We start from the raw sequence: 26548 nt of genomic DNA, 5'->3' as shown, positions 1-26548 counted from the left end.
ACTAAGATCCCACAAGCTGCATGGCATGGCCAAAACAATAAAATAAAGTAAAATAAAACAACACAACAACACAAGAGAAGACTGTATACATGGACATCACCAGATGGTCAATACTGAAATCAGATTGATTATTTGCTTTGCAGCCAAAGATGGAAAAGTTCTATACAATCAGCAAAACCAAGATAGGGAGCTGACTGTGGCTCAGATCATGAATTCCTTATTGCCAAATTCAGACTGAAATTGAAGAAAGTAGGGAAAACCCCTAGACCATTCAGCTATGACCTAAATCAAATCCTTTATGATTATACAGTGAAAGTGACAAATAGATTCAAAAGATTAGATCTGATAGAGTACCTGAAGAACTAAGGACAGAAGTTCATGACATTGTACAGGAGGCATTGATCAAGAACATCCCCAAGAAAAAGAAATGCAAAAAGGCAAAATGGTTGTCTGAGGAGGTCTTACAAATAGCTGAGAAAAGAAGAGAAGCTAAAGGCAAAGGAGAAAAGGAAATATAATATCCATTTGAATGCAGAGTTCCAAAGGAAAGCAAGGAGAGATAAGAAAGCCTTGCTCAGTGATCAATGCAAAGAAATAGAGGAAAGCGATAGAATGGTAAAGACCTCTTCAAGAGATCTCTTGAAGAAAATTAGTGATACCAAGGGAACATTTCATGCAAAGATGCGCACAATAAAGGACACATTTGGTATGGACCTAACAGAAGCAGAAGATATTAAAAAGAAGTGGAAGCATACACAGACAAACTATACAAAAAAGATTTTCATGATCCAGATAAAAACAATGGTGTGATCACTCACTTAAAGCCAGACATCCTGGAATGTGAAATCAAGTGGTCCTTAGGAAGCATCACTACAAACAAAGCTAGTGGAGGTGATAGAATTCCAGTTGAGCTATTTCAAATGCTAGAAGATGATGCTATGAAAGTGCTGCATTCAATATGCCAGCAGATTTAGAAAATGCAGCAGTGGCCATAGGAAAAGGTCAGTTTTCATTCCAATCCCAAAGAAAGGCAATGTTAAGGAATGTTCAAACTACTGCACAATTGCAGTCTTCTCACATGCTACCAAAGTAATGCTCAAAATTCTCCAAGCCAGGCTTCAATAGTATGTGAACTGTGAACTTCCAGATATTCAAGCTGGTTTTCGAAAAGGCAGAGGAACTAGAGATCAAATTGCCAACATCTGTTGGATCGCAGAAAAAGCAAGAGAGTTCCAGAAAAGCATCTGCTTTACTGACAACACCAAAGCCTTTTACTGTGTGGATCATGATAAACTGTGGAAAATTCTGAAAGAGATGGGAATACCAGACCACCTTACCTGCCTCCTAAGAAATCTGTATGCTGTTCAAGAAGCAACAGTTAGAACTGGACATGAAACAGCAGACTGGTTTCAAATAGGGAAAGGAGTACATCAAGGTTTTATATTGTCATGCTGCTTATTTAACTTATATGACGAGTATAACATGTGAAATGCTGGACTGGATGAAGCACAAGCTGGAATCATGATTGCCAGGAGAAATATCAATAACCTCAGATACGGAGATGGCACAACCCTTATGGCAGAAAGTGAAGAAGAACTAAAGATCCTCTTGATGAAAGTGAAAGAGGAGAGTGGAAACATTGGCTTAAAACTCAACGTTGAGAAAACGAAGATCATGGCATCTGGTCCCATCACCCCATGGCAAATAGATGGGGAAACAATGCAAACAGTGGCAGATTTTATTTTTTTGGGCTCCAAAATCACTGAAGATGGTGACTGAAGCCATGAAATTAAAAGACACTTGCTCCTTGGAGGAAAAGCTATGACCAACCTAAACAGCATATTAAAAAGCAGAGCCATCACTTTGCAACAAAGGTCCTTCTAGTCAAGGCTATAGTTTTTCCAGTAGTCATGTATGGATGTGAGATTTGGACTAAAAAGAAAGCTGAGTGCCGAAGAATTGATGCTTTTGAGCTGTGGTGTTGGAGAAGACTCTTGAGAGTCCCTTGGACTGCAAGGAGATCCAACCAGTCCATCCTAAAGGAGATCAGTCCTGGGTGTTCATTGGAAGGATTGATGCTGAAGCTGAAACTCCAATACTTTGGCCACCTGATGTGAAGAACTGACTCATTGGAAAAGACCTTGATGCTGGGAAAGATTGAAGGTGGGAGAAAAAGGAGACGACAAAGGATAAGATGATTGGATGGCATTATTGACTCAATAGACATGAGTTTGAGTAAGCTCCGGGAGTTGGTGATGGACAGGGAAGTCTGTCGTGCTGCAGTCCATGGGGTTGCAAAGAGTTGGATATAATTGAGTAATGGAACAGAACTGAGAAAATAAAATAAAGGATTCAAATTCTTAAATATATATGCAATTATTCAGATTTTCTATGTCGTTATGTTAGTTTTTTATGTCATTTTAAAGACATTCACCCTTTACATTAAAATTTAAAAGTTTATCTGCACAATGTTTATTATATTCTCTTTGTAATGGTCATGGTATCTTTTGTATTTAAATGAAAGCTATAGTGTTAGTTGCTCAGTCGTGTCCAACTCTTTCCAACCCCCTGGACTGTAGCCTGTCAGGCTCCTCTGTCCATGGGATTCTCCAGGCAAGAATACTGGAGTAGGTTGGTTGCCATTTCCTTTTCCAGGGGATCTTCTGAACCCAGGCATCAAACCTGGGTCTCCCATGTTACAAGCAGATTCTTTACCATCTGAGTCACAGGAAAGCCCAATGTCTTGTATTATCCTCTTTTAATTCATATTAATAGCAATCCCCCCCCCCCTTTCATTTCTTTTGCATTTTGTGGTGATTTCAAAGAACCAACTTTGAGTTTGTTGATTTTCCTGCTTAGAAGTTAGTTTTCTTTTCATTTGGGTCTTTTGTCATTTAGTTGCTCAGTTGTGTCTGACTTTTTGTGACCTCATGGACTACAGCATGCCAGTTTTGCCTGTCCTTCACTATCTCCCAGAGTTTGCTCAAACTCACGTCCATTCAGTTGATGACGCTGTCGAACCATCTCATCCTCAGTCGCTCCCTTCTCCTCCTGCCATCAATCTTTCCCAGCATCAGGCTCTTTTCCAATGAATCAGTTCTTCACATCAAGTGGCCAAGGTATTGGAGCTTGAGCTTCAGCATCCAGTCTTTCCAATGAATAATCAGTGTTGATTTCCTTTGGGATTGACTGGTTTGCACTACTTGCTGCCTCAGGGACTCTCAAGAGTCTATTTTTTCTTATTTTCATTCTTCTACATACTTTAATATGCTGTTTTTTTATTTATAAGATAGAGCTCAAAAGCCTTGACTTTTAGCTTTTTTAAGACTTTTTTCTTTAATTTAAAAAAATTTTTTTGGAATATAGTTGATTTATAATACTTTAATTTATAATAATTTAAAATAAATTTATAATGTGTTTATTTCAGATGTACAGCAAAGTGGTTCAGTTATACATATACATATATTCATTCTTTTTTAGAGTCTTTTCTCATATAGGTTACCATGGGATGTTGAGTAAATTTCCCAGTGATATACTTTTATAGTGCTGTTCTTTTTAAGGTGTACCTTGTTAAATTAGCAAATAAGTGGACTCCAGACAAACTTGAACCCTGACAAAAGTAAAAAGGAAGCTATTGCTCAATGAGATACACTAAACATGAAAGAAGGAATACACCATGTTTCCCTAAAACTTCCTGTTGTGCTGGTTAACAAACTGAACCAAACCCCACCATTCACTCTTCAGTGGAGTTAGCCATGACTCAGTTGGGAGTGAATTGAAGGATACCCAGGTCCTAGAGCTTACATGGTTGTGAAAAGATCCAAGGAAGCCAAATGAGGGATGAAGAATGTGATTAATGTATCCCAAGCAAAGGGCAGGTTTAGAAAAGCTTAGTCTTAGTGTTTGTACGTGTGTGTGTGTGTGTGTGTGCGTGTTAGTTGCTCAGTTGTGTCCGAATCTTGTGGACTGTGGACTGCCAGCCTCCTCTGTGCATGGAATTCTCCAGGCAAGAATAATGGAGTGGGGTGCCATTCTCTTTTCCAGGGGATCTTCCCAACCGAGGGATCAAACCCTGGTCTTCCTGCATTGCAGGCAGATCCTTCACCATCTGAGTCAATAGGGAAGTCCAGGGTTTGTATAGATCTCACCATATAGCTAAGACTCACTGATGTTTTATAATGTCCTAATTTAACAGAACTATGAGTTGGATTATGTCAAAGGAGACAGAGGTGATGAAGGAGGGATTTGAGAATCAGAGCTGATCTCTAAACTTCCTGAGATGTGCAAGCTACTGTATGTGCTTACATGAAGACTTAGCACTGACCCTCAGTTAGTGTTAAGCTTGTGTACATAGTCGCTCAGCCGTGTCTGACTCTTTACAACCTCATGGACTGTAGCTCTCCAGGTTCCTCTGTCCATGGGGATTCTGCAGGCAAGAATACTGGAGAGGGTTGCCATGCCCTCCTCCAGGGGATCTTTCCAAACCAGGGATTAAAACCAGGTCTTCTACATTGTAGGCCTATCTCAGCACAATATTGGGCTAATGGAATTTCTCCTCCAGGTATAGACTGTCATTCTCTGCAAACTGAAGAATTTTTCTGAATTGTGAAAAATCACCATTTTCTCTCAAGTGGAAGATCTCATCTAAGAATTTGTTTTTTATTTGTCCATGTGGATTCATAGACTTTGGATAGAATTTCCCAAATGGTGTGCTCCAAATGGGAAATATATAAAAATACATAAAAGTAACGATCCTCCTTGTTTGGGCAGTATCAGGACTTGGGTCAATATGCTTCTTTCTATATATCCATCCTAGTCTCTGTGCCATACTGTGACAGAGGTGCAGAAGCACTGGCCATGGTGATGTGGTCCATCAGATGGGCCTGGAATCCAACCAGAGGAGGGGAATTGTGTGTAGCTTGAATTGGGCTTTTAGGAATTCCTGGGAATGTAGAAGAAAGAAATGAGGTCAGCTTCAAGAAAGGGATTTATTGTGTTTGTTGTACATTAGGAACTTTTGTTTCCTTCTTCAGATGTTGACTTTTTTAATTTTAGATACTATTTTCATCTTCTACAAACTTCTATAAAGGGTTTGAGATGGCTGGCAATAAAAGATTCACAAATGTATACACATATAAAAGTAAAAGTGCTCAGTTGTGTCCAACTCTTTCAAATCCCATTGGACTGTAGCCTGCCAGGCTCCTCTGTCCATGGAATTCTCCAGGCAAGAATACTGGAGTGGATTGCCAGTCCCTTCTTCAAGGAATCTTCCAAACCCATGGATCAAACCTGGGTCTCCTGCATTATAGTCAGGTTCTTTACCATCTGAGCCACTAGAGAAACCAATATGCTGTGTGTGTCAGTGTGTGTGTGTGTGTGTGTGTGTGTGTGTATAATAAAACCTTTAGAGACATCCTTTTTGAATTGCTTTAAAATTTAGGGCCGTGAAATCTGAAAGACCAAACCTAACTCCAGAGGTTCTGAGAGCATTAGTAGTGGGTCTTCAGTGGGTACCTAATGAAAAAGCATTGGCACAGCTTCCATGGAGCCCTTCATTTTGATCTTACCTCTGCTTCCCAGGTTACCTGCCAGGCTGGGTTAGACATAAAAGGCCCTCACCTGGAGTGGTTTAGTCGTTCAGTCTTGTCTGACTCTTTTTGACTCCATGGACTCTAGCCTGCCAGGTTCCTCTGTCCATAGGATGTTCCAGGCAAGAATACTGGAGTGGGTTGCCATTTCTTTCTCCAGGGGAACTTCCTGACCCAGGGATCAAACCTGGGTCTCTTGCATAGCAGTCAGATTCTTTATGACTGATCCACCAGGGAAGCCACGTGGGGAGAGCCAGATTATTGAAATGGATGAATGTTATCCATCAAATTATGCAAGTGTGCTAAAAAACAGTAATTTGGATTTTTTATAATTGACATTTTAGTAGATTTTTTTTTTTGACAAACAACAATGGCAAGCCAAGTGACAAAAGGCTAGACATAGAAGGAGCTGGAAGGACCCCTCCCCATGAACATGAAGTTTGTAGCGTCGTAGGATGCAGTCAAGCCAGTGGATGTAAGAAATTGTTTTCTGTAGGTCTAATTGGAGGGAGGTCAGACAGCCCTATTTTTCTCCACTTACGATTAGAATGTATTCCTTCAGAACTCCATCCTCTTCACTCTGAGTTTTCTTCTGATACCACGGCAGAGACGGGGAGAAACAGGAAAAGCACATGGGTCTCCATCCAGATCATGCAGTTTGCTTCCCAAGGGCTCCTGGCCATAGAGTCACAGTTCTGGTTGTTTGTTCCTCCTGCCCGCAGCTGTGGCTCTGGGATTCCCTGAGCACAAACTGGTCCTCTCTTTCTCTAGGATAAGCAGTACCTTCCTGGGAAACTTTAGGGCAACCACTTACCCTCCCAACCTCATATTTCTTATCTGTAAAGAACAACCAGTATTAACTCAGACAAGCATCTCAACCTTCTCATACCAGCTCACTTTTGGTCAAAATTTCCACCAACTGTGATTACTGCCTGCAAATCATTCATGCCATTCTTTCTATGTGTTAAACAACCCTGTAAGATCAGTCATAAGTCTTAGAATTGTCTAAAAATATTCAGGTATTCTTCCCTGTGTTTCCCCAACACCCTGTGCCCTGTGCAGATCACCATGGATTTGTATCCACCTGAGATCATAAACTTCAGAGGTCTTGGCCCAGACTGGGTGAATCTGCAAGTCCCTAGCACCCCACCCCACTTTCATAGCAGGCAGACAATAAATGTTGATTGCATTCTTATCACCTGATATTGTCCACCAGTGTATCATATTTTTCCTGATAAAGATGGGTGCTTAAATCAGCACCAACCAATGATTTCGTTTTCTATTCTACTTGCTGTCTTTTTAGACCAAGATCATTTCCCAAGAGTAAATCATCTCAAGGGATAATGTGATGATTAAGAGAATGTTCATGGAACTCAGCACAGGGCCTTACATACAGTACACACGTTGTAACTGGAATCTGGTGTTGTTATAATCATTAACCTTTGGAATGGGTATTTTAAATACTTAGTGTAATGATACAAATGTGGCTGTATATTGGAAGTAAGCTTAAATATGTCATAATGGCTCATAATATGGGCTTCCCAGCTTTGTGAGAGGCTTTGCAGTCTCCATTAAGTTGCTTTACTTCTCCCTGTGCCTCACTGTCTCCATTTGTAAAATTAAATAATACTGTAACTAGATATGTTACACTGAATTTGTAATTAACCACTGCTTTATCCCTACATGTATAGCTGAGGCATCTGTATTCCTCTACTGTGATACATGCTCAGTCATCTCTCTAGTAACACCTGCTAACTTCTGATGGTTTGAGATGCAATTCCTTCTCTCTGAACCTCAAATATTCTCATCTGTTAAAAATAGTAATGCCTGTCTCAAAGGGCTACTGAGTGTATCACAAGAGCTGATATTTAGAAAGTTCTTATCAGAGTGTTTGGTGCATGCAATAAACATCATGAGGACCACCTATAATTTTATTTCTTTGGAAGGGAAAGCATTCCCTGCTGTTTCAACAAGTTTTTTCAAGGAAAGTAGTTTAATCCTAACAAATCAACAAAGTTTATCTTTGAAAAGTATCCTTGACACAAAGGCCTCTATTTTCACTATTTCAGGCATTTCTACTTGTGATTGGTGTGGTGGGTATGATGGTGGCTGCAGTCCCTTGGATTGCTATACCTGTGATTCCCCTTGGCATCGTTTTCTTTTTTCTTCGGCGATATTTCTTAGAGACATCACGAGATGTGAAACGCCTGGAATGTACAAGTGAGTACCGGGGCTCTCAGTTTGGGAGGGCAGTGCAGGCTGTCTTCCATTCATACTGCAATTAACCAGACCCCTGAAATACTGCTGTTCTGTGGAATTTCTCACCGTTAATATTAGGTGATTGAAAGTTATGGCCCCTGAGATTAGGTTTGGCCCTTAAGACAAATGGAGCTGGTGATGGGTCAGCTGCACTTTGCATTTTAGTCCAAGGAGGACAGATGTGAGCACCATGAAGACAGGGACCATTTTTGTCTTGTTTACGACATACTTCCTAACACAGAGTATCCACTCTATTAATACTATTCTTGAAAGTATTTCATCATGTTGGAACTAATGTAGAAGGAAAATAGAGAATTTTTCTTCTCCTAAAGTTACCAAAAATGATAAGGAAAAGAAAAGATTAGGAAAAGCAAAGGAGACCTCAGGAAATATATGTCAGAAATGATATATTTGAAAAATATACCTCCAGCCTCTGCAGTCATGTGACATCAGGCCCAAACCACATGAAGTCACTCAAAAGATGGACACTGAGGCCGCTGTCAGATTCTAAAAGGGTGGTGTGAGTGTCACGTGCCACAGTGCCCGCCAAACAACAGGACAGGTGTCTAGCAGGCAGATATAAAAACATCCATCAGGTCCCCGGAGCAGAAGTCAAGACTGTTCAAAGGCTCCATCTGCCAGGTCCTGAGGGCACAAGGGTGGTGCAGTACCGGGTGCCCTGTGACCCACAGAGAGGCTCCTGGCGCAGGTGCAGGGGGAGGCCCAGGACGGGGGAGGCGGCAGACTGTCCCCTCCCCTTACTTGTCTTACCCTGTCCTGGGTCCGGCTCTGGTCCTGGGTGAGCGATGTAGTGACTCTATCCCAGCCCTTAGGTTACTGATCTAAGTTGGAGACAAAACACTGGTAGCTCATCAAAATTCAGTGTGGTGAGGACTTTAATTAGGAAATAAATTTTAAAATGCTACTGGTTAAAAAATTAGTGAACAATAATTACTCACCCATGGAAAAGAATGAAATATTGCCATTTGCAGCAACATGGATGGATCTAGAGAGTATTATTCTTAGTAAAGAAAGCCAGAAAGATGCATATGATATCACTTAAACATGAAATCCAAATATAATACAAATGAATCTATACACAAACTAGAAATAGACTCAGAGGCATGGAAAGCAAACTTGCAGTTACCAAAGGGGACTGAGAGGGAGGGAGGAACAAATTAGAAGTATGGGATTAATAGTCACACTACTATTAATATGTCAAATAGATAACAAAAAGGATTTATTGTAAAGCACAGAGAATTTTATTCAGTATCTTGTAATATCCTGTAATGGAATATAATCAGAAAAAAGAACTGAATGACTATACATACCTGAAACTAGCACATTTTTGTAAATCAACTATACTTCAATATACTTTAAAAAATTGTGAGCAATTTCCACCTAGAAAGACACCAGAAGAATTTGGAGGGAGGCATGTTTGAGAAAACCTTGATGAAAGAACCAGTAAAGAATTTCTTTATCTAAATCTAGCTGGGATTTTGCATTTATCAAAGATAATTTCAAAGAGAATCTCTCATTCCCAGGTCATTAAACTGAAGCCTGGTGTGAGCAGGAGTTTGAGGGTCACATGGAGGATTCCCTTTGGCAGGACGTGTGACCACAGAGCCAGGAGGCAGTGGTTTCCTCGCATCCAGCCTCTCTGACTTTCTCTGTTGTGTGTCTGTCTCTGCTTCCCCAGCTTGGAGCCCGGTATTTTCCCACTTAGCATCTTCTATCCGGGGACTCTGGACCATCCGGGCATACAAAGCTGAACAGAAGTTTCAGGAGCTGTTTGACGCACACCAGGATTTGCACTCAGGTCTGTACGTTTCTGGAGATGATTTCTAAGCATGGGATGTGCTGCCTTCTGAGGCCTGACCTCTGTCTAAGGTGGCCTGGCTGGCCAGCGCCTCTCTGTTTGTCAGCCCACGAACCCTCTGCAAACCTGCCTCCCCCACTCCTTCCTCTCAGCATCCCCCTGTGCTCCCCTCTTCCCCCTTCACAGCCTTGCTTCTCTCCCCTGACTGGCCTGCATTGTCCTTCCATCACTGTGCACTGTGGGCTTCTGTCTCTTTAAGGCAGGAGTCAGTAAACTTTTCTTTTTTTCCAAAGGTTCAGATAGAAAATATTGTAGGCTTTGTGTGCTGTCTATGTTACAGCTACTCACCTTTGCCATTGTAACACAAAGACAGGCAAAGATCAGACATCAGCCAATGACTGTGTTCCAATAAAATTTTATTTTCAGAACCAGATGGTGTCTGTTCTTGCCTCTCAGGTGTGGTTTTCTGACTCTTTTCATGGCAGACATGGAGAGTAATAGACATATTGAGGAAAATAATTTCCTGACTTGCTACCTACTTGATTATCAGTGAAGGGTTGTTTTTTTTTTTTTTTCCCCGCCTAGGTAGAAAATTCAGAATTTCCTCTGTCTATAAAATCCTGGCCAAACTTTCCAATCATTAATGTATTTTGAAGATAACATGGCATTTTGAAAGCCACATACAGATCCTGTTAGCTGATGGTCATGTGGACACTGGCTTCTAAGAATAACCACCTCAGGCCCTGTAGTGAGGGCAGAAGGTGCTGGAAATGGTGTGAGCTGTGCTTTCTGTTATCAGAGCTGGGAACAGTCAACCCTTTGAGAGGAGGATCTTTATGTTCAGGCCCAGCACTGCAGGAAACACAAAAATGAGATGTTTTTCCATCTTCTTTCCTGTGATGGTATTTCTCTTTATAACCCATGGGTTGAAGTTTTCAAAGCATGCTTTCTGGACTGATTCCTCTGTGTCCCATATGTTGTTTTGTGTTGAACCGAATTTTCTGGAATCTTCAGGTTCCTTTGAAGTTACAGGTGTGTAACTTTGCTGTCCTACCTTGTATAAAATCTTCTGTAGCTCAGCTGAGAAAATGCTCTCCCTCATGAACATGGTTTTTCTGTTTATGTATTACACTTATTATGATTCACAAATGCAGAGGCTTGGTTCCTGCTTTTGACGACGTCCCGATGGCTCGCTGTGTATCTGGATGTCACCTGTGCCATCTTTATCACCCTTGTTGCCTTTGGGGCCCTGATTCTGGCAGAAAGTAAGTACAGATGTGAATATTTGTGGTATGTTTACAGTTTATAGCTTTGTTTGTAGTTATTAAACTCTTGTCATCTTGTCTAGTATATACTCGTTGGTTCTAATGAGTTGTATTAAAGTGTCTGCAGCATGTGACTCCACTATGTCCAAGTGAAGTCATTTGTGTCTTGATGAGAACCTTTATCTTTTTTTCCATTTACTTATTTATTTACAGTAGGTCCTTGTTGAGACCATTAAAAATTTTTTTTGATTGGCGTATGGTTGATTTAGGATGTGTTAACTTCAGGTGTATAGCCAAGTGCATCTGTTATACATATATCCACTTTTTAAAAGATTCTTTTTTCATACCCCATGAGCATTGGGGTGCATGTATATATATTTTTTAGTAATTTGCATTTTGATTAATACTTCAAATGAATTGTCCTTTAGAAAAGAATTTCTGTTTTTCACTTTTGGAATCTTTAGGAGCAAAGACCAGGTATGACGTGCCTGCTCCAGCAGACCTGTGGTGCCTTGGGCCTCTGCTTTGGCTTGCTCAGGCCATTCTTTCATTTTTATGTTACGTTTTATTTGGGTATAGTTCATCTACACAGTTGTCTTAGTTTCCGATGTACAGCAAAGTCAATCTGCTATACATATACATATATCCACTCTTTTTTAGATTCTTTTCCCATATCGATCATTACAGAGTTCTCTGTACTTTACAGTAGTTTCTTATTAGTTATCTTTTTAATATTTTATATATAGTAGTATGTATGTGTCAATCCCAGTCTTCCAGTGTATCCTTTCCCTCCCTTATCCCCTGGTAACAATGTTTGTTTTCTATATCTGTTACTCTACTTCTGTTTTGTAGATAAGTTCATTTTTAGATTTTTGTTATATTCCATATGTAAGCAATATCATATTCTATTTTTCTCTTACTTCACTCAGTTTGAAAATCTCTACGTCCAGCCATGTTGCTGCAAATGGCATTATTTTGCCCTTTTTAATGGCTGGGTAACATTCCATTGTATGTATGGCACCACATCTTCCTTGTCCATTGCTGTGTTGACAGGCCTTTAGGTTGCTTCCATGTCCTGGCTGTTGTAAATAGTGCTGCAGTAAGTATTAGGGTGCATGTATCCTTAGGAATTATGGTTTTCTCTGGATATATGCCCTGGAGTGAGATTGCTGGATCATATGGTAGCTCTAGTTTTAGTTTTTAAAGGAACCTCCATATTGTTCTCCATAGTGGCTGTACCACTTTACATGGAGGGTTCCCTTTTCTCCACATCCTCTTCAGTACTTATTGTTTGTGGACTTTTTGATGATGGTCATTCTGACTGGTGTGAGGTGAAATCTCACTGTATTTTTTTGCCTTTTTTTTTTTTTTGTTTCATTTTTTCCCACTGTAGTTTTGATATGCATTTCTCTAATAATTAGAGATGTTGAGCATCTTTTCACATGCTTTATGGCCATCTGTATGTTTTCTTTGGAGAATGTCTGTTTTAATCTTCTGCCCATTTTTTGATTGGGTTGTTTATTTATTTTTGACATTGAACTGCATGAACTGTTTTTATATTTTGGAGAGTAATCCCTTGTCAGTCACTTCATTTGCAAATACTTCCCCCATTCTGCAGGTTGTCTTGGTATTTTTTATGTGTTTTTTTATCCCTGTACAAAAATTTTAAGCTTAATTGGGTCCCATTTATTTGTGTTTCATTTATTTTCATTGCTCTAGGAGGTGGGTAAAAAAGTTTGCTGCAATTTATGTCAGAGTTTTCCCTATGTTTTCATCTAAGAGTTTTCTAGTGTCTGGTCTTACATTTATGTCTGTAATCTATTTTGAGTTTATTTTTGTTTATGGTCTTAAGGAGTATTCTGATTTTATTCTTTTCCATGTAGCTGTCCAGTTTTCCCAGCACCAATTATTAAAGAAACTGTCTTTTCTCCATTGTGTATTCTTGCTTCTTTTGTCTTAGGTGACACAGGTGCATGGATTTATTGCTGGGCTTTCTGTCCTGTTCCATTGATCTATATTTCTGGGTTTGGTGCTAGTAATCTACTGTTTCTTTCTTTTTTTTTTTTTTTTTGGGAAGTAAGCCAGAAGGAAAAACACCAATACAGTATACTGTTTCAATTACTATAGCTTTCTAGTATAGTCTGAAGACAGCGTGATCCCTTCTAGCTTCATTTTTTCTTCTTTTTCTCATGATTATGTTGGCTATTCATGGTATTTTGTATTTCCATACATGGTATTTCCATACAACATGGAAACTTTTTGTTCTAATTCTGTGAAAAATGCCATTGGCAATTTGATAGGGATTGCACTGAAACGGTAGATTGCTCTTGAGTAGTTTGCTTGTTTGTTTGTTTGTTTACAGTAGGTCTTCACTGAGATATTTTATCTTTTTACCTTTCTTTGAATGTGTTGAGGTCTACATAACTGTAGCAAGATGACCTTCTGAAAATCCCAGGTAGTGTCCTATAGCTGGATAGAGAGAACCAGGTTTACTGTTAAGCTATTTGTACAGATTAGGTTTTAGGTTTTAGGTTTTAGCTTTAGGGCTACTTGGATCCCTTCGTTGTAGGGGTCTGAGAAAGATTCTCTATAGCAAAAACAGTATACTCACTGCTGTGTGGGTCCCAGATGAGCAGTTGTTGGAAAGTGCAGCATGAATTCACCACCCTCACTATTCCATGGAAATAGCCCAATATCACAGTCTTTGATAGTGGCAAAATGAGAGTAATATTTTAGATTTAAAAGCATTGGCTCTTAGAACCCACTGCCTTGTTTTTGTGATTTCAACTGTAGCTACATTGGTTGTAGAGAGTGAAATTACATAATGATAATCAAAGCATAAGGATAAAGATCTGAACAATGGCACCCTCAACTATGTTATGCTGTCAAGTGTATCTCAATCCAGGTGGGATTAATATGGATAAAGGACAAAGAGAAGGTCCTATAGTAAGGACCTAAGAGAAGCAGAAGAGATTAGGAAGAGATGGCAAGAATACACAGAAAAACTGTACCAAAAAGATCTTAATGACCTGGATAACCCTGATGGTGTGGTCACTCATTTTGAGCCAGACATTCTGGTGGGTGAAGCTAAGTGGACCTTAGGAAGCATCACTACGAACAAAGTTAGTGGAGGTAATGGAATTCCAGCCTAGCTATTTCAAATCCTAAAAGATGATGCTGTTCATGTAATACGCCAGCAAATTTGGAAAAGTTATTAGTGGCCATGGACTGAAAAAGGTCAGTTTTCATTCCAATCCCAAAGAAATGCAATGCCAAAAAATGTTCAAACTATCATACAATTGCACTAATTTTACATGCGAGTAAGGATATACTCAAAATCCTTCAAACAAGATTTCAACAATATGTGAACTGGGAACTTCCAATTGTACAAGCTGGGTTTAGAAAAGGCAGAGGAACCAGAGATCAAATTGCCAACATTTATTGGATCATAGAGAAAGCAAGAGAATTCCAGAAAAGACTATGTGAAAGGCTCTGACTCTGTGGATCACAATAAACTGTGGAAAATTCTGAAAAAGATAGGAATACCAGACCATGTTACCTATCTCCTGAGAAACCTGTAAGCAGGTCAAGAAAAAACAGAACTGTACATGGAACAATGGACTGGTTCAAAACCTGGGAAAGCAGTATGACAAGGCTATATGTTGTCACTATGTTTATTTTACTTATGTGCAGAATACCTCATGCAAAATGCCAGGCTGGATGAAGCTCAATCTGGAATCAAGATTGCTGGGAGATATCAATAACTTCAGATATGCAGATTATACCACTCTAATGGCAGAAAGTGAAGAGAAACTGAAGAGCCTCTTGATGAAAGTGAAAGAGCAGAGTGAAAAAGCTGGCTTAAAACAGCATTCAAAGATTTAAGATCGTGACATCCGGTCTCATCACTTCATGGCAAATAGATGGGGAAACATTGAATGCAGTGACAGATTTTGTTTACTTGGGTTCCAAAAATCACTACGAACTGTGACTGTAGCCATGAATGAAAAGACGTTTGCTTCTTGGAAGGAAAGCTATGACAAATCTATACAGAATATTAAAAAGCAGAGACATCACTTGGCCAACAAAGGTCCATATAGTGAAAGCTATGTTTTTTTCCAGTAGTCATGTAAGAGTTGTCAATGGATGTAAAAGTTGGGCCATTGAGAAGGCTGAGGGCCGAAAAATTATGCTTTCAAGTTGTGATGTTGGAGAAGACTCTTTGAGAGTACCTTGGACAGCAAGGAGATCAAATTAGGAAATCCTAAAGGAAATCAACCCTGAATATTCACTGGAAGGACTCATGCTGAAGCTCCAGTACTTTACCACCTGATGCAAAGAGCTGACTTATTAGAAAAGACATTGATACTGGGAAAGATTTAAGGCAGGGGGAGAATGAGGTGGTAGAGGATAAGATGGTTAGATAGCATAATGAACTCGATGGACATGAATTTGAGCAAACTCTGGGAGATAACAAAGGACAGGGAAGCCTGGCATGCTACAGTCCATGGTGTCACAGAGTCAGACATGACTTAGTGACTAAACAACAAAAATTTTGTTAGCTCTTTCTAAATTCATAATAACTTATTAAAATTTTATTTATTTATTTGGCTGTACTGGGTCTTAGTTGGGGCACGCAGGCTCTTTAGTCTTAGTTATTAACAGGCAGGAATTTAGTTGCAGCATGTGAACTCTTAGTTGTGGCACGTGGGGTCTCTTTGCCTGACCAGAGATCGAACCTGGGCCCCCTGCACTGGGAGTTCAGAGTCTTAGCTATTGGACCACCAGGAAAGTCCCTCATAGTGTGTGTGTGAATGTGTGTGTGTGTGTTTACTATATTATTGTCTCTACAACAGAAGTAATATTATGAGTGATAATATCATTACATGCTAATGACTTAAATATTATAAAGGAGTCTTCTCACTACTCTATAATAAAATAGATAACTAAAAAGGACCTACTGTATAGCACAGGGGATTCTATTTAATACTCTGTAATAACATATATGGGAAAATAATTTTAAAAGAGCAGATTATATGTATATATCTGGCTAATTCACTTTACACCTGAAACTAACACAGTTTTGTAAATCAACTATACTTCAATAAAAATCATAAAAATAAAGGAGTCTTCTTTGTAAAGTGACAGAAAGACCTGTGTGAGGGGTTGAGAAGGAGACTCACTTTATTCCTCTTGTTCCTCATTTAGCTTTGGATCTCGGGCAGGTTGGCCTGGTCCTGTCTCTCACGCTAACACTCATGGGGATGTTCCAGTGGTGCGTCAGGCAAAGTGCCGAAATTGAGAACATGGTGATGTTTATCTTTCTGTTCTTAGCCTTTTCAGGTCTCCTTCCTGTTATATGGCATAAAAGCAATTCTTACATAAAATAATACAACCCTTTCTTCTCTCTCTTTTTTTTTTAACATAATCTTGCAAAGTTGTTTTTTTTTTTTTTTTTTTATGTTCTCCTCCATCTGCTTGAGGTCTTCCCTAGTGTCTCAGATGGTAAAGAATCCACCTGCAATGCAGAGCCACAAGAGACAAAGGTTCTGTCCCTGGATTGGAAAGCTCCCCTGGAGAAGGGAATGGCTACTGACTCCAGTATTCTTGCCTGGAGAATCCCTATGAACAGAGAAGCCTGGAAGGCTATAGTCCATGAGTTGCAAAGATTGGACATGACTGACTGACTGACTGACTTTCACTTTCACTTTCCATCTGCTTAAAGTTAATAAAAATATACACATATTTTCTCACATATGTATGCCATGTCAGAAGATTTTACATTCATCACAAACTGTCTTCAAATACAATAAATGTCTCTGTAGGAGAGACGTTCTGAAATTCTGGAGGCAATGTAAGCTAATTTCTTAGCAGTTTATTTATCTTTGCTTCTTAATGGATAATTCCTTATTTTTGGTAAAAGAAAAGAATCCAGTATTTTAAGGTTTATTTAATTAATATTTCTCTCCAGCCCCCCATTTTATCACTTATTCTTGTGTGTGTTGAACACCTGAATTTGCTGGTGGGCCTTCTTCCTGGTAGGTAGGCTTCCTCTCAGAATGTGCTCTCAAAAGTGTGGAATTACAGTTGTTTAAGAGGCCTTAGTCAATAAGTAAATTATATACTTTTGAATACTTTTACCTTCTCCTAAAGGGAGAAAAACAATAAAAATGAAGTTTTTCCATTTATTTCTCCTAACAGAGTTGAAAGTGACTATTAAAATGATGTTTGATGACTGTCCAATTCTGGACATCTGTAACACGTGACCCTTCTGTAGCCATACATATTGATCGATGTCCATAAGTGTTCTTTTCTTTCAAAAAAAAAACTTTTGCTTTTTTATTCAGATGTGAAAGGTGGATCAATAAAACCTTACCATTCATTTCTCTTAATTTTCTTAGCTTTTATATAAAATTGAAGAAAGTGGTCGTGTGTAAAACTGTTGAAGATGATGAACAAGTTTGCAGATCATCCAAGGCCTTATCAGGCTCCTACTTCTGTCCTTTGTGGATTTTGAGACCTGAGATATTCTGAACCATAGAAAAGCAGGAGGTTTCATTTACAATCTCTGAACACCCATAAACTAGATCCTCTGATACTAACTGATGTGATGTCATATGTCTTTCAGATGGTTTCAGTAGAAAGGGGGATTGAATATACAGACCTTGAGAAAGAAGCACCCTGGGAACTTGAGTATCGTCCACCACCATTCTGGCCCCCAAACGGAAGGATTTCCTTTTCCAGTGTTAACTTCAGATATAACTCGGACAGTCCTCTGGTATTGAGGAACCTGGAAGAAATCATTAACTCAGGAGAAAAGGTTAGTTTAAGCCATTTGCCTCTTTAAATCCAGCTAAAGATTTAGCACCACATCTGTACTTGGCTTCCTTATCACTATGTCAGGGGGACTGTTTGCTCCTAATGGATGCAGATTAGATCAGTGACATTGTAGGTGAATCTTTCTTGGAAACTGGCCATGGAATGGGAACACCAGCAATTTTTTCCCCGTGTTGTGAGCTCCCTCATGGTGATTGATGGGCTCTGGGATCTGGGGCTCCATCTTAACCTGGCTCAGGACACTATATGTGACACCTGATTATTCATACAAAGTCTGGGACATCAGCCTTGTCTTCCTGGTCCTAACTCTCAGTATCTCATTCTTTTCCATATTTTCTTGTTTGTATTTTGAAATCTTCTCTTCTTCCCATGATATTCTCTGATTGCAACCTCCCTCTCTGTCCCTTAGCCCTTCCTGTAGCCTTGTTCTCCATTCACCCACACTGAGCTGCCAGCCCCCTGCCCTCCCCCCATAGACTGCTTCTTTCTTAGCCCAGATCTGATCCTTACTGGGCTGTGTGAGCTGCTGCTGGAACCATAGCCTAGCCTCAAGTCCACTCCAGCAGGAGCCGTGAGGTGACCTTGTGTCTACCAGAGAAGAGCCTGAATAATGACCCAGTCCTAAGTGAGGAATCAGGACCTCAGATGGAGGCAGGGTCTAGAGATTGGCTAAAAGTCAAAGCAAATGGAAGGAAGCAGAGAAGATCCACATGAAAGATGGTAGAGAGGCTTGTGACCTGAACCTGTCAGCTTCCATGTCTGCTGGTGATGTTCCTTCCACAGTCAGCTTGAGGCCCTCACCTGGGACCAGGACAGAGTCCTGAAGAAGACACTAAGCCAGAACAGACAAGGTATTAAGAGCTCTTCCCCACCTCCCTCCGCAGACAGTATGTCTGAGACACACACACACCACTGCACTCGGATTGTGTGTAGTTTCTCCCAAAGCACCACATCCTCTCTGTTCCCAGTGCACATGCTGCCCCTCAGCCTCAGAGACCCAGGCCCTCCATCATCTGGATGACGAAAATCTCCTCATTTTCTGAGTCAATGTGAATGCATCCTCAAGACCCTAAGTTTAATATACCCTTAATATACCCTTATATATACTAATTTATATTATATATATTTAATATACATACTTAATATACTATATACTTAATGTACTAACATATAATTAATATACTAATATACATATTAGTGTATATATATATATATACACACTATACTTTTAGTGTAAATATACATATATATATATATATATATAATTTTATACACACACACACACACTAATATACCCTTCAGTTCAGTTCAGTTGCTCAGTCATGTCCGACTCTTTGTGACCCCATGAATTGTAGCACGCCAGCCTCCCTGTCCATCACCAACTCCCGGAGTTCACCCAAACTCATGTCCATTGAGTCAGTGATGCCATCCAGCCGTCTCATCCTTTGTCATCCCCTTCTCCTCCTGCCCCCAATCCCTCCCAGCATCAGTCTTCTACAATGAATCAACTCTTCACATGAGGTGGCCAAAGTATTGGAGTTTCAGCTTTAGCATCAGCCCTTCCAAAGAACACCCAGGGCTGATCTCCTTTAGGATGGACTGGTTGGATCTCCTTGCAGTCCAAGGGACTCTCAAGAGTCTTCTTCAACACCACAGTTCAAAAGCATCAATTCTTTGGTGCTCAGCTTTCTTCACAGTCCAACTCTCACATCCATACATGACCACTGGAAAAACCATAGCCTTGACTAGACAGACCTTTGTTGGCAAAGTAATGTCTCTACTTTTGAATATGCTATCTAGGTTGGTCATAACTTTCCTTCCAAGGAGTAAGTGTCTTTTAATTTCATGGCTGCAGTCACCATCTGCAGTGACTTTGGAGCCCAAAAAAATAAAGGTTGACACTGTTTCCACTGTGTCCCTATTTCCCATGAAGTGATGGGACCAGATACCATGATCTTCATTTTCTGAATGTTGAGCTTTACGCCAACTTTTTCACTCTCCTCTTTCACTTTCATCAAGAGGCTTTTTAGTTCCTCTTCACTTTCTGCCATAAGTGTGGTGTCATCTGTATATCTGAGGTTATTGATATTTATCCCAGCAATCTTGATTCCAGCTTGTGCTTCCTCCAGCCCAGCGTTACTCATGATGTACTCTGCATATAAGTTAAATAAGCAGGGTGACAATATACAGCCTTGACGCACTCCTTTTCCTATTTGGAACCAGTCTGTTGTTCCATGTCCAGTTCTAACTGTAGCTTCCTGACCTGCATATAGGTTTCTCAAGAGGCAGGTCAGGTGGTCTGGTATTCCCATCTCTTTCAGAGTTTCCCACAGTTTATTGTGATCCACACAGTCAAAGGCTTTGGCATATTCAATGAAGCAGAAATAGATGTTTTTCTGGAACTCTCTTGCTTTTTTGATGATCCAGAGGATGTTGGCAATTTGATCTCTGGTTCCTCTGCCTTTTCTAAAACCAGCTTGAACAACTGGAAGTTCACTGTTCACGTATTGCTGAAGCTGGGCTTGGAGGTTTTTGAGCATTACTTTACTAGCATGTGAGTTGAGTACCTAGTTTGAGCATTCTCTGGCATTGCCTTTCTTTGGGATTGGAATGAAAACTGACCTTTTCCAGTCCTGTGGCCACTGCTGAGTTTTCCAAATTTGCTGGCATATTGAGTGCAGCACTTTCACAGCATCATCTTTCAGGATTTGAAATAGCTCAACTGGAATGCCATCACCTCCTCTAGCTTTGTAGTGATGGTTTCTAAGGCCCACTTGACTTCACATTCCAGGATGTCTGGCTCTAGGTGAGTGATCACACCATCGTGATTATCTTGGTTATGAAGCTCTTTTTTGTACAATTCTTCTGTGTATTCTCGCCATCTTTTCTTAATATTTTCTGCTTCTGTTAAGGCCATATAATTTCTGTCCTTTATCGAGCCCATGTTTGCAGGAAATGTTCCCTTGGTATCTCTAATTTTCTTGAAGAGATCTCTAGTCTTTCACATTCTGTTTTTTTTTTTTTTTCCCCTCTATTTCTTTGCATTGATCGCCAAGGAAGGCTTTCTTTTTTTTTTTTTGGAAGGCTTTCTTATCTCTCCTTGCTATTCTTTGAAACTCTGCATTTAGATGCTTATATCTTTCCTTTTCTCCTTTGCTTTTTGCTTCTCTTATTTTCACAGCTATTTGTAAGGCCTCCCCAGACAGCCATTTTGTTTTTTTGCATTTCTTTTCCATGGTGATGGTCTTGATCCCTGTCTTCTGTACAGTGTCACAAATCTCTGTCCATAGTTCATCAGGCATTTTATCAGATCTAAATCTATTTCTCACATCCACTGTATAATCATAAGGGATTTGATTTAGGTCATACCTGAATGCTCTAGTGGTTTTCCCTACTTTCTTCAATTTAAGTCTGAATTTGGCAATAATGAGTTCATGATCTGAGCCACAGTCAGCTCCCAGTCTTTTTTTTGCTGACTGTGAGAGCTTCTCCATCTTTGGCTGCAAAGAATATAATCAATCTGATTTCTGTGTTGACCATCTGGTGATGTCCATGTGTAGAGTCTTCTCTTGTGTTGTTGGAAGCAGGTATTTGCTATGACCAGTGTATTCTCTTGGCAAAACTGTATTAGCCATTACCCTGCTTCCTCCCATAAGACTTCCTTTTGCATTCCAGTCCCCTATAATGAAAAGGACATCTTTTATGGGTATTAGTTCTAAAAGGTCTTGTATACCCTTAGTGTCTTATATACTCTTTTAAGATAGCATTTATGGTACACCTATGATCATAGCAGCCAAAAGTTGGAAGGAGCCAAATCCTTACAATGAAGTATTAATCAGCCTTTAAAAGGAAGAAAATTCTGACCTATGGATAAACCTTGATGACATCTTGCTAAATGAAATAAGCCAGACACAAAAGGAATGAATACTCTGATTCTATTTATGTGAGATTTCTAGAGTAGTCAAATCCAAGAAGACAGGAAATAGGATGATGGTTTCCAGGGACTGGGGAAGGGGGAAATGGGGAGTTGTTTGTTAATGGGTAAGAATTTTAGTTTTATGAGGCAAAAAAAAAAAATTGACAAGCTTGGTTGCACAGCAATGTGAATGAACTGAACACCAAACTATCTACTTAAAAATGGTTAAATGGTTAAATTTTATGTTATGTGAATTTCATCATAATTAAAAGATAGCACCTGTGGCATGCTTTGTAATTTGGGATCTGCATTTCATAGTACTTTGAGGCTTTCTAAAATCAGGGAGCATCTTGTTTTCATCTTTGTCCCCAGAGAGTAGCATTCTACAGGGCATAGAGAGGGTGCTGAGGGACTGCTGGTTGTGAGGGTGAGTGAGTAACACAGGTATGAACAAGTGGAAACCAACACACAAACACACACACACACATGACAACTCCGTACATAACTGAAAGAACTGCTCTTTAAAACTCTTACCACCCCAGACCCATCTAATGGCTGTAGCTGTGATTTAATGAATGAAACCCTTGTAACATGAAAGAATATTCAACGTAATGCCCGAACGCTACCCAGGGAGCAGCTTCAGTTAGTCACAGGGCAAAAACTCCCTCCTAATTATCTCCAGTTTCAGTGTAGGTCAGGAAAAATGTGAACTGCTGTGTCAGGAAAACATTAACCACAGCTCTTGATATAATCTTTTCCCTGAGAGCACTGTAGGTGGTGTTTACTTACTCTCAGACAATGTGTCTGTCAGATTTTCTGTTGTAAATGTAATTCTGTTAACCTGCACTTGTCTTAAATTTTCCCCAAAGCCATAAAATATGACTCATCTAAAATACTCTGTAGTACAACTTAGGAACATAACAGATTCTTATTCTTCCTTCTAAAACCTGCAAATCATGGGATTAAGATTCTAAAATGTTTGAGGGAAAACTGAATTTGGAGACTGAATTAATAACTGCGGTAACTTGACTTTTGATCTGTGCCTTGGTCCACTCTCAGTATCACTGTTAGCTTCATTTCTGTGTTTGGAAATGATACCCGGGCAGTGTATTCATGAAATGATCTCACCCACCTGTGTATATCCCAGGTTCCCTCTCCTGCTCACCTGTCCCAGCCCTCATCACTCCAGGATACTGCTTTAGTGTTGGATTTGATTGATAGAGGCTGCTTTTTTTGGGGGTCGGGGTGGGGGGCATGGTGGGCAGGGGACTTGGGAGTGAGCCAGCCCAGAATAAGTGGGGCTTTATTCTCTTTCCCTTATTTCCTCTTCTGTCCTGATTCCTGGAAGTTAGAGTCAATAGGAAAGTATAGTAGGTGCTATGCAGGATTTTAATTCACAGAAGAAATAGCAAGTAAAAATAAGGAACTAGGACTCCTCGTGGTGCAGTGGATGAGAATTTGCCTGCCAATGCAGGAGACACTGGTTCAATCCCTGATCTGAGAAGATTCCACATGCCGCAAAGCAACTAAGCCCTGCACCACAACTGCTGAGCCCCTGTGCCATAACTACTGAAGTCTTTGCTCAGCATCAGTAGAAGCCCCCTCAGTGAGAAGCCCATGCACTGTAACAGGAGTAGCCCTCACTCATCACAACTAGAGACAACTCTTCCAAGGCAATCAGGACCCAGCATAAAACATAAAAGCCAAACATAAAAGCCAACAGGAGGTAAATAGGACCCTAGACTTCCTGGTTAGAGTCTGAAAACAGGCTACATTTTTCATTTAGATGATTTTGTGGTTGATTTGATCATTTTAGAGAATCCTGGGCAAAGTATTTTCCAGCTCTTGAGATAGATTGATTTTGCTTTGTTTTTGCTCACAGCTATTATTTGGATGATACACTTTTACAGATGCTTATTAGTAGACCATGCTATAATGTGCAAAAATATTAGTTTCCTAAATTTTCTCCTTTTTTACACAATATTTTGTTAAAATCCCCTCTCTTCACTCCCAGATTGGCCCACTTCTCCTGCTGGCTTCCTAATTCCCTGTGAACTCAGACTGTGGTGCCAGGGCCAGCAGCACCTGCATCTCCTGGAGCTTCTTAGAAATGCAGAATCTCAGGTTCACCTAGACCTCTTGACTCAGAATTGCATCTGAACATGACCTCCTCATTTCTCTCCCATGGGCAGTTTTTGATGAGTGATAACCTGTGATTTCCAAGAAATGTCCTTTGACAATTTGAAATTGAACTCAAGAATTCCCAAGTCTCTGTTGCGACTAAGCAGGAGGCTCTAAAATGTTCTGTGCCACTAGATTTACTTTCTAGTAAATTTACTTTCATGCTCTATAAATTGGACCTTTACATTATAATTTAATTCTGTGTGATTCCACCACATCATTTGTGTCTTTCCAGGGGAGTCTATCTTCATCACAGGCAGTTTTCATCCTGCTGTCTGTCTTTCCCCATATCAGCCTCGTGCAGGAACTGGAGGGATTTCCCATAGGCTCGGCCCTGCCTGGACCTGGAGTTAGAGTCAGCCCCATGTAGCAGTGTATATGTAGCTCTTTCACCACCTGATGTGATCAAAAGTGAGTCTTGCTGCCACAAACAGGACATGAGTTCTGTTTGGCCTGTTCCACAGGTACCATGTGTCTCACTTAGCTGCAAGTTTCTCTCTCAATCCGGCTGTGGGTGCTGGTTCTTTCTGCTGACAGCTGGTCTGCCTGCCCTCAGGTACCCTCTTTGTTCCCACTCACCACAAATATGCCTGTGTCCATGTCAGGCTTTAACTATCTGGCCATAAGATCTCTATGGTAGGCCTGTTCCTTTAACTCCAACTACACCTCTTCCCACTATCTCTGTTCTAGCTACACAGACACATGATAAGGTATCAGGCCATCCAGGGGATAAGGAGGCCCATCAGCAGATGGAAAAGAGGCCAAGAGACGTGGATTTGAGTCCCATCCTGCTACTTACGGGCTCTGATATTTCAACCAGACTAATTCATGAATCTAAGCTTCAATCTTTTCTTGTGCAAAATGAAAGTGATAGGATTGATGTAGGGTTGATGAAAAACTTAAACAAGATAAGACATGTGAAGCACCCAGAATAACTGCTTAGACAAAAATGGTCATTATTTTCATAGGGTGTAAAATGACCTTGAAGAAAGTAGGGAAAACCACTAGACCATTCAGGTGTGACCTAAATCAAATCCCTTATAATTATACAGTGGAAGTGAGAAATAGATTTAAGGGACTAGATCTGATAGACAGAGTGCCTGATGAACTATGGAATGAGGTTCATGACATTGTACAGGAGACAGGGATCAAGACCATCCCCATGGAAAAGAAATGCAAAAAAAGCAAAATGGCTATCTGGGGAGGCCTTACAAATAGCTGTGAAAAGAAGAGAAGTGAAAAGCAAAGCTGAAAAGGAAAGATATTCCCATCTGAATGCAGAATTCCAAAGAATAGCAAGGAGAGATAAGAAAGCCTTCCTCAGCGATCAATGCAAAGAAATAGAGGAAAACAACAGAATGGGAAAGACTCGAGACCTCTTCAAGAAAATTAGAGATACTAAGGGAATATTTCATGCAAAGATGGGCTCAATAAAGGACAGAAATGGGATGGACCTAACAGAAGCAGAAGATATTAGGAAGAGGTGGCAAGAAGACACAGAAGAACTGTACAAAAAAGATCTTCACGATCCAGATAATCACGATGGTGTGATCACCTACAGCCAGACATCCTGGAATGTGAAGTCAAGTGGGCCTTAGAAAGCATCACTACGAACAAAGCTAGTGGAGGTGATGGAATTCCAGTTGAGCTATTTCAAATCCTGAAAGATGATGCTGTGAAAGTGGTGCACTCAATATGCCAGCAAATTTGGAAAACTCAGCAATGGAAAAGGTCAGTTTTCATTCCACTCCCAAAGAAAGGCAATGCCAAAGAATGCTCAAACTACCACATAATTGCACTCATCTCACACGCTAGTAAAGTAATGCTCAAAAATCTCCAAGCCCAGCTTCAGCAATACGTGAACAGTGAACTTCCAGTTGTTCAAGCTGGTTTTAGAAAAGGCAGAGGAACCAGAGTTCAAATTGCCAACATCTGCTAGATCATCGAAAAAGCAAGAGAGTTCCAGAAAAACATCTATTTCTGCTTCATTGAATATGCCAAAGCCTTTGACTGTGTGGATCACAATAGACTGTGGACAATTCTGAAAGAGATGGGAGTACCAGATCATCTGACCTTTTTCTTGAGAAACCTATATGCAGGTCAGGAAGCTACAGTTAGAACTGGACATGGAAGAACAGACTGGTTCCAAATAGGAAAAGGAGTACGTCAAGGCTGTATATTGTCACCCTGCTTATTTAACTTATATGCAGAGTACATCATGAGTAATGCTGGGCTGGTGGAAGCACAAGCTGGAATCAAGATTGCCGGGAGAAATATCAATAACCTCAGATATGCAGATGACACCACCCTTATGGCAGAAAGTGAAGAACTAAAGAGCCTCTTGATGAAAGTGAAAGAGCAGAGTGACAAAGTTGGCTTAAAGCTCAACATTCAGACAATGAAGATCATGGTATCTGGTCCCATCACTTCATGGCAAATAGATGGGTAAACAGTGGAAACAGTGTCAACCTTTATTTTTCTGGGCTCCAAAATCACTGCAGATGATGATTTCAGCCATGAAATTAAAAGACACTTACTCCTTGGAAGCAAAGTTATGACCAATCTAGACAGCATATTAGAAAGCAGAGACATTACTTTGCCAACAAATGTCCATCTGGTCATGGCTATGGTTTTTCCAGTGGTCATGTATGGATGTGAGAGTTGGACTGTGAAGAAAGCTGAG

At 40.2% G+C, this 26548-nt stretch overlaps 1 protein-coding gene across 4 annotated transcripts in view; it reads left to right on the top strand.

Annotated features, from left to right (window-relative positions):
• The window catches only part of LOC113888432 (multidrug resistance-associated protein 4-like), a 105877-nt gene that overhangs the window by 31616 nt on the left and 47713 nt on the right, over window positions 1-26548 (top strand). For all 4 annotated transcript variants that reach the window (XM_027535560.1, XM_027535559.1, XM_027535561.1 and 1 more), the window contains exons 10-14: window positions 7658-7808; window positions 9547-9666; window positions 10821-10931; window positions 16140-16240; window positions 17560-17751. In XM_027535560.1, the coding sequence (XP_027391361.1) occupies window positions 7658-7808; window positions 9547-9666; window positions 10821-10931; window positions 16140-16240; window positions 17560-17751 (675 nt within the window). The remainder of the gene's footprint in view (window positions 1-7657; window positions 7809-9546; window positions 9667-10820; window positions 10932-16139; window positions 16241-17559; window positions 17752-26548) is intronic.

This window comes from Bos indicus x Bos taurus, unplaced genomic scaffold (genome assembly GCF_003369695.1).
Source record: "Bos indicus x Bos taurus breed Angus x Brahman F1 hybrid unplaced genomic scaffold, Bos_hybrid_MaternalHap_v2.0 SuperScaffold_100126, whole genome shotgun sequence".
NCBI lineage: Eukaryota > Metazoa > Chordata > Mammalia > Artiodactyla > Bovidae > Bos > Bos indicus x Bos taurus.
Note: the sequence above shows the minus strand (reverse complement) of the source record. Positions and strands in the feature narration are given on the sequence as shown.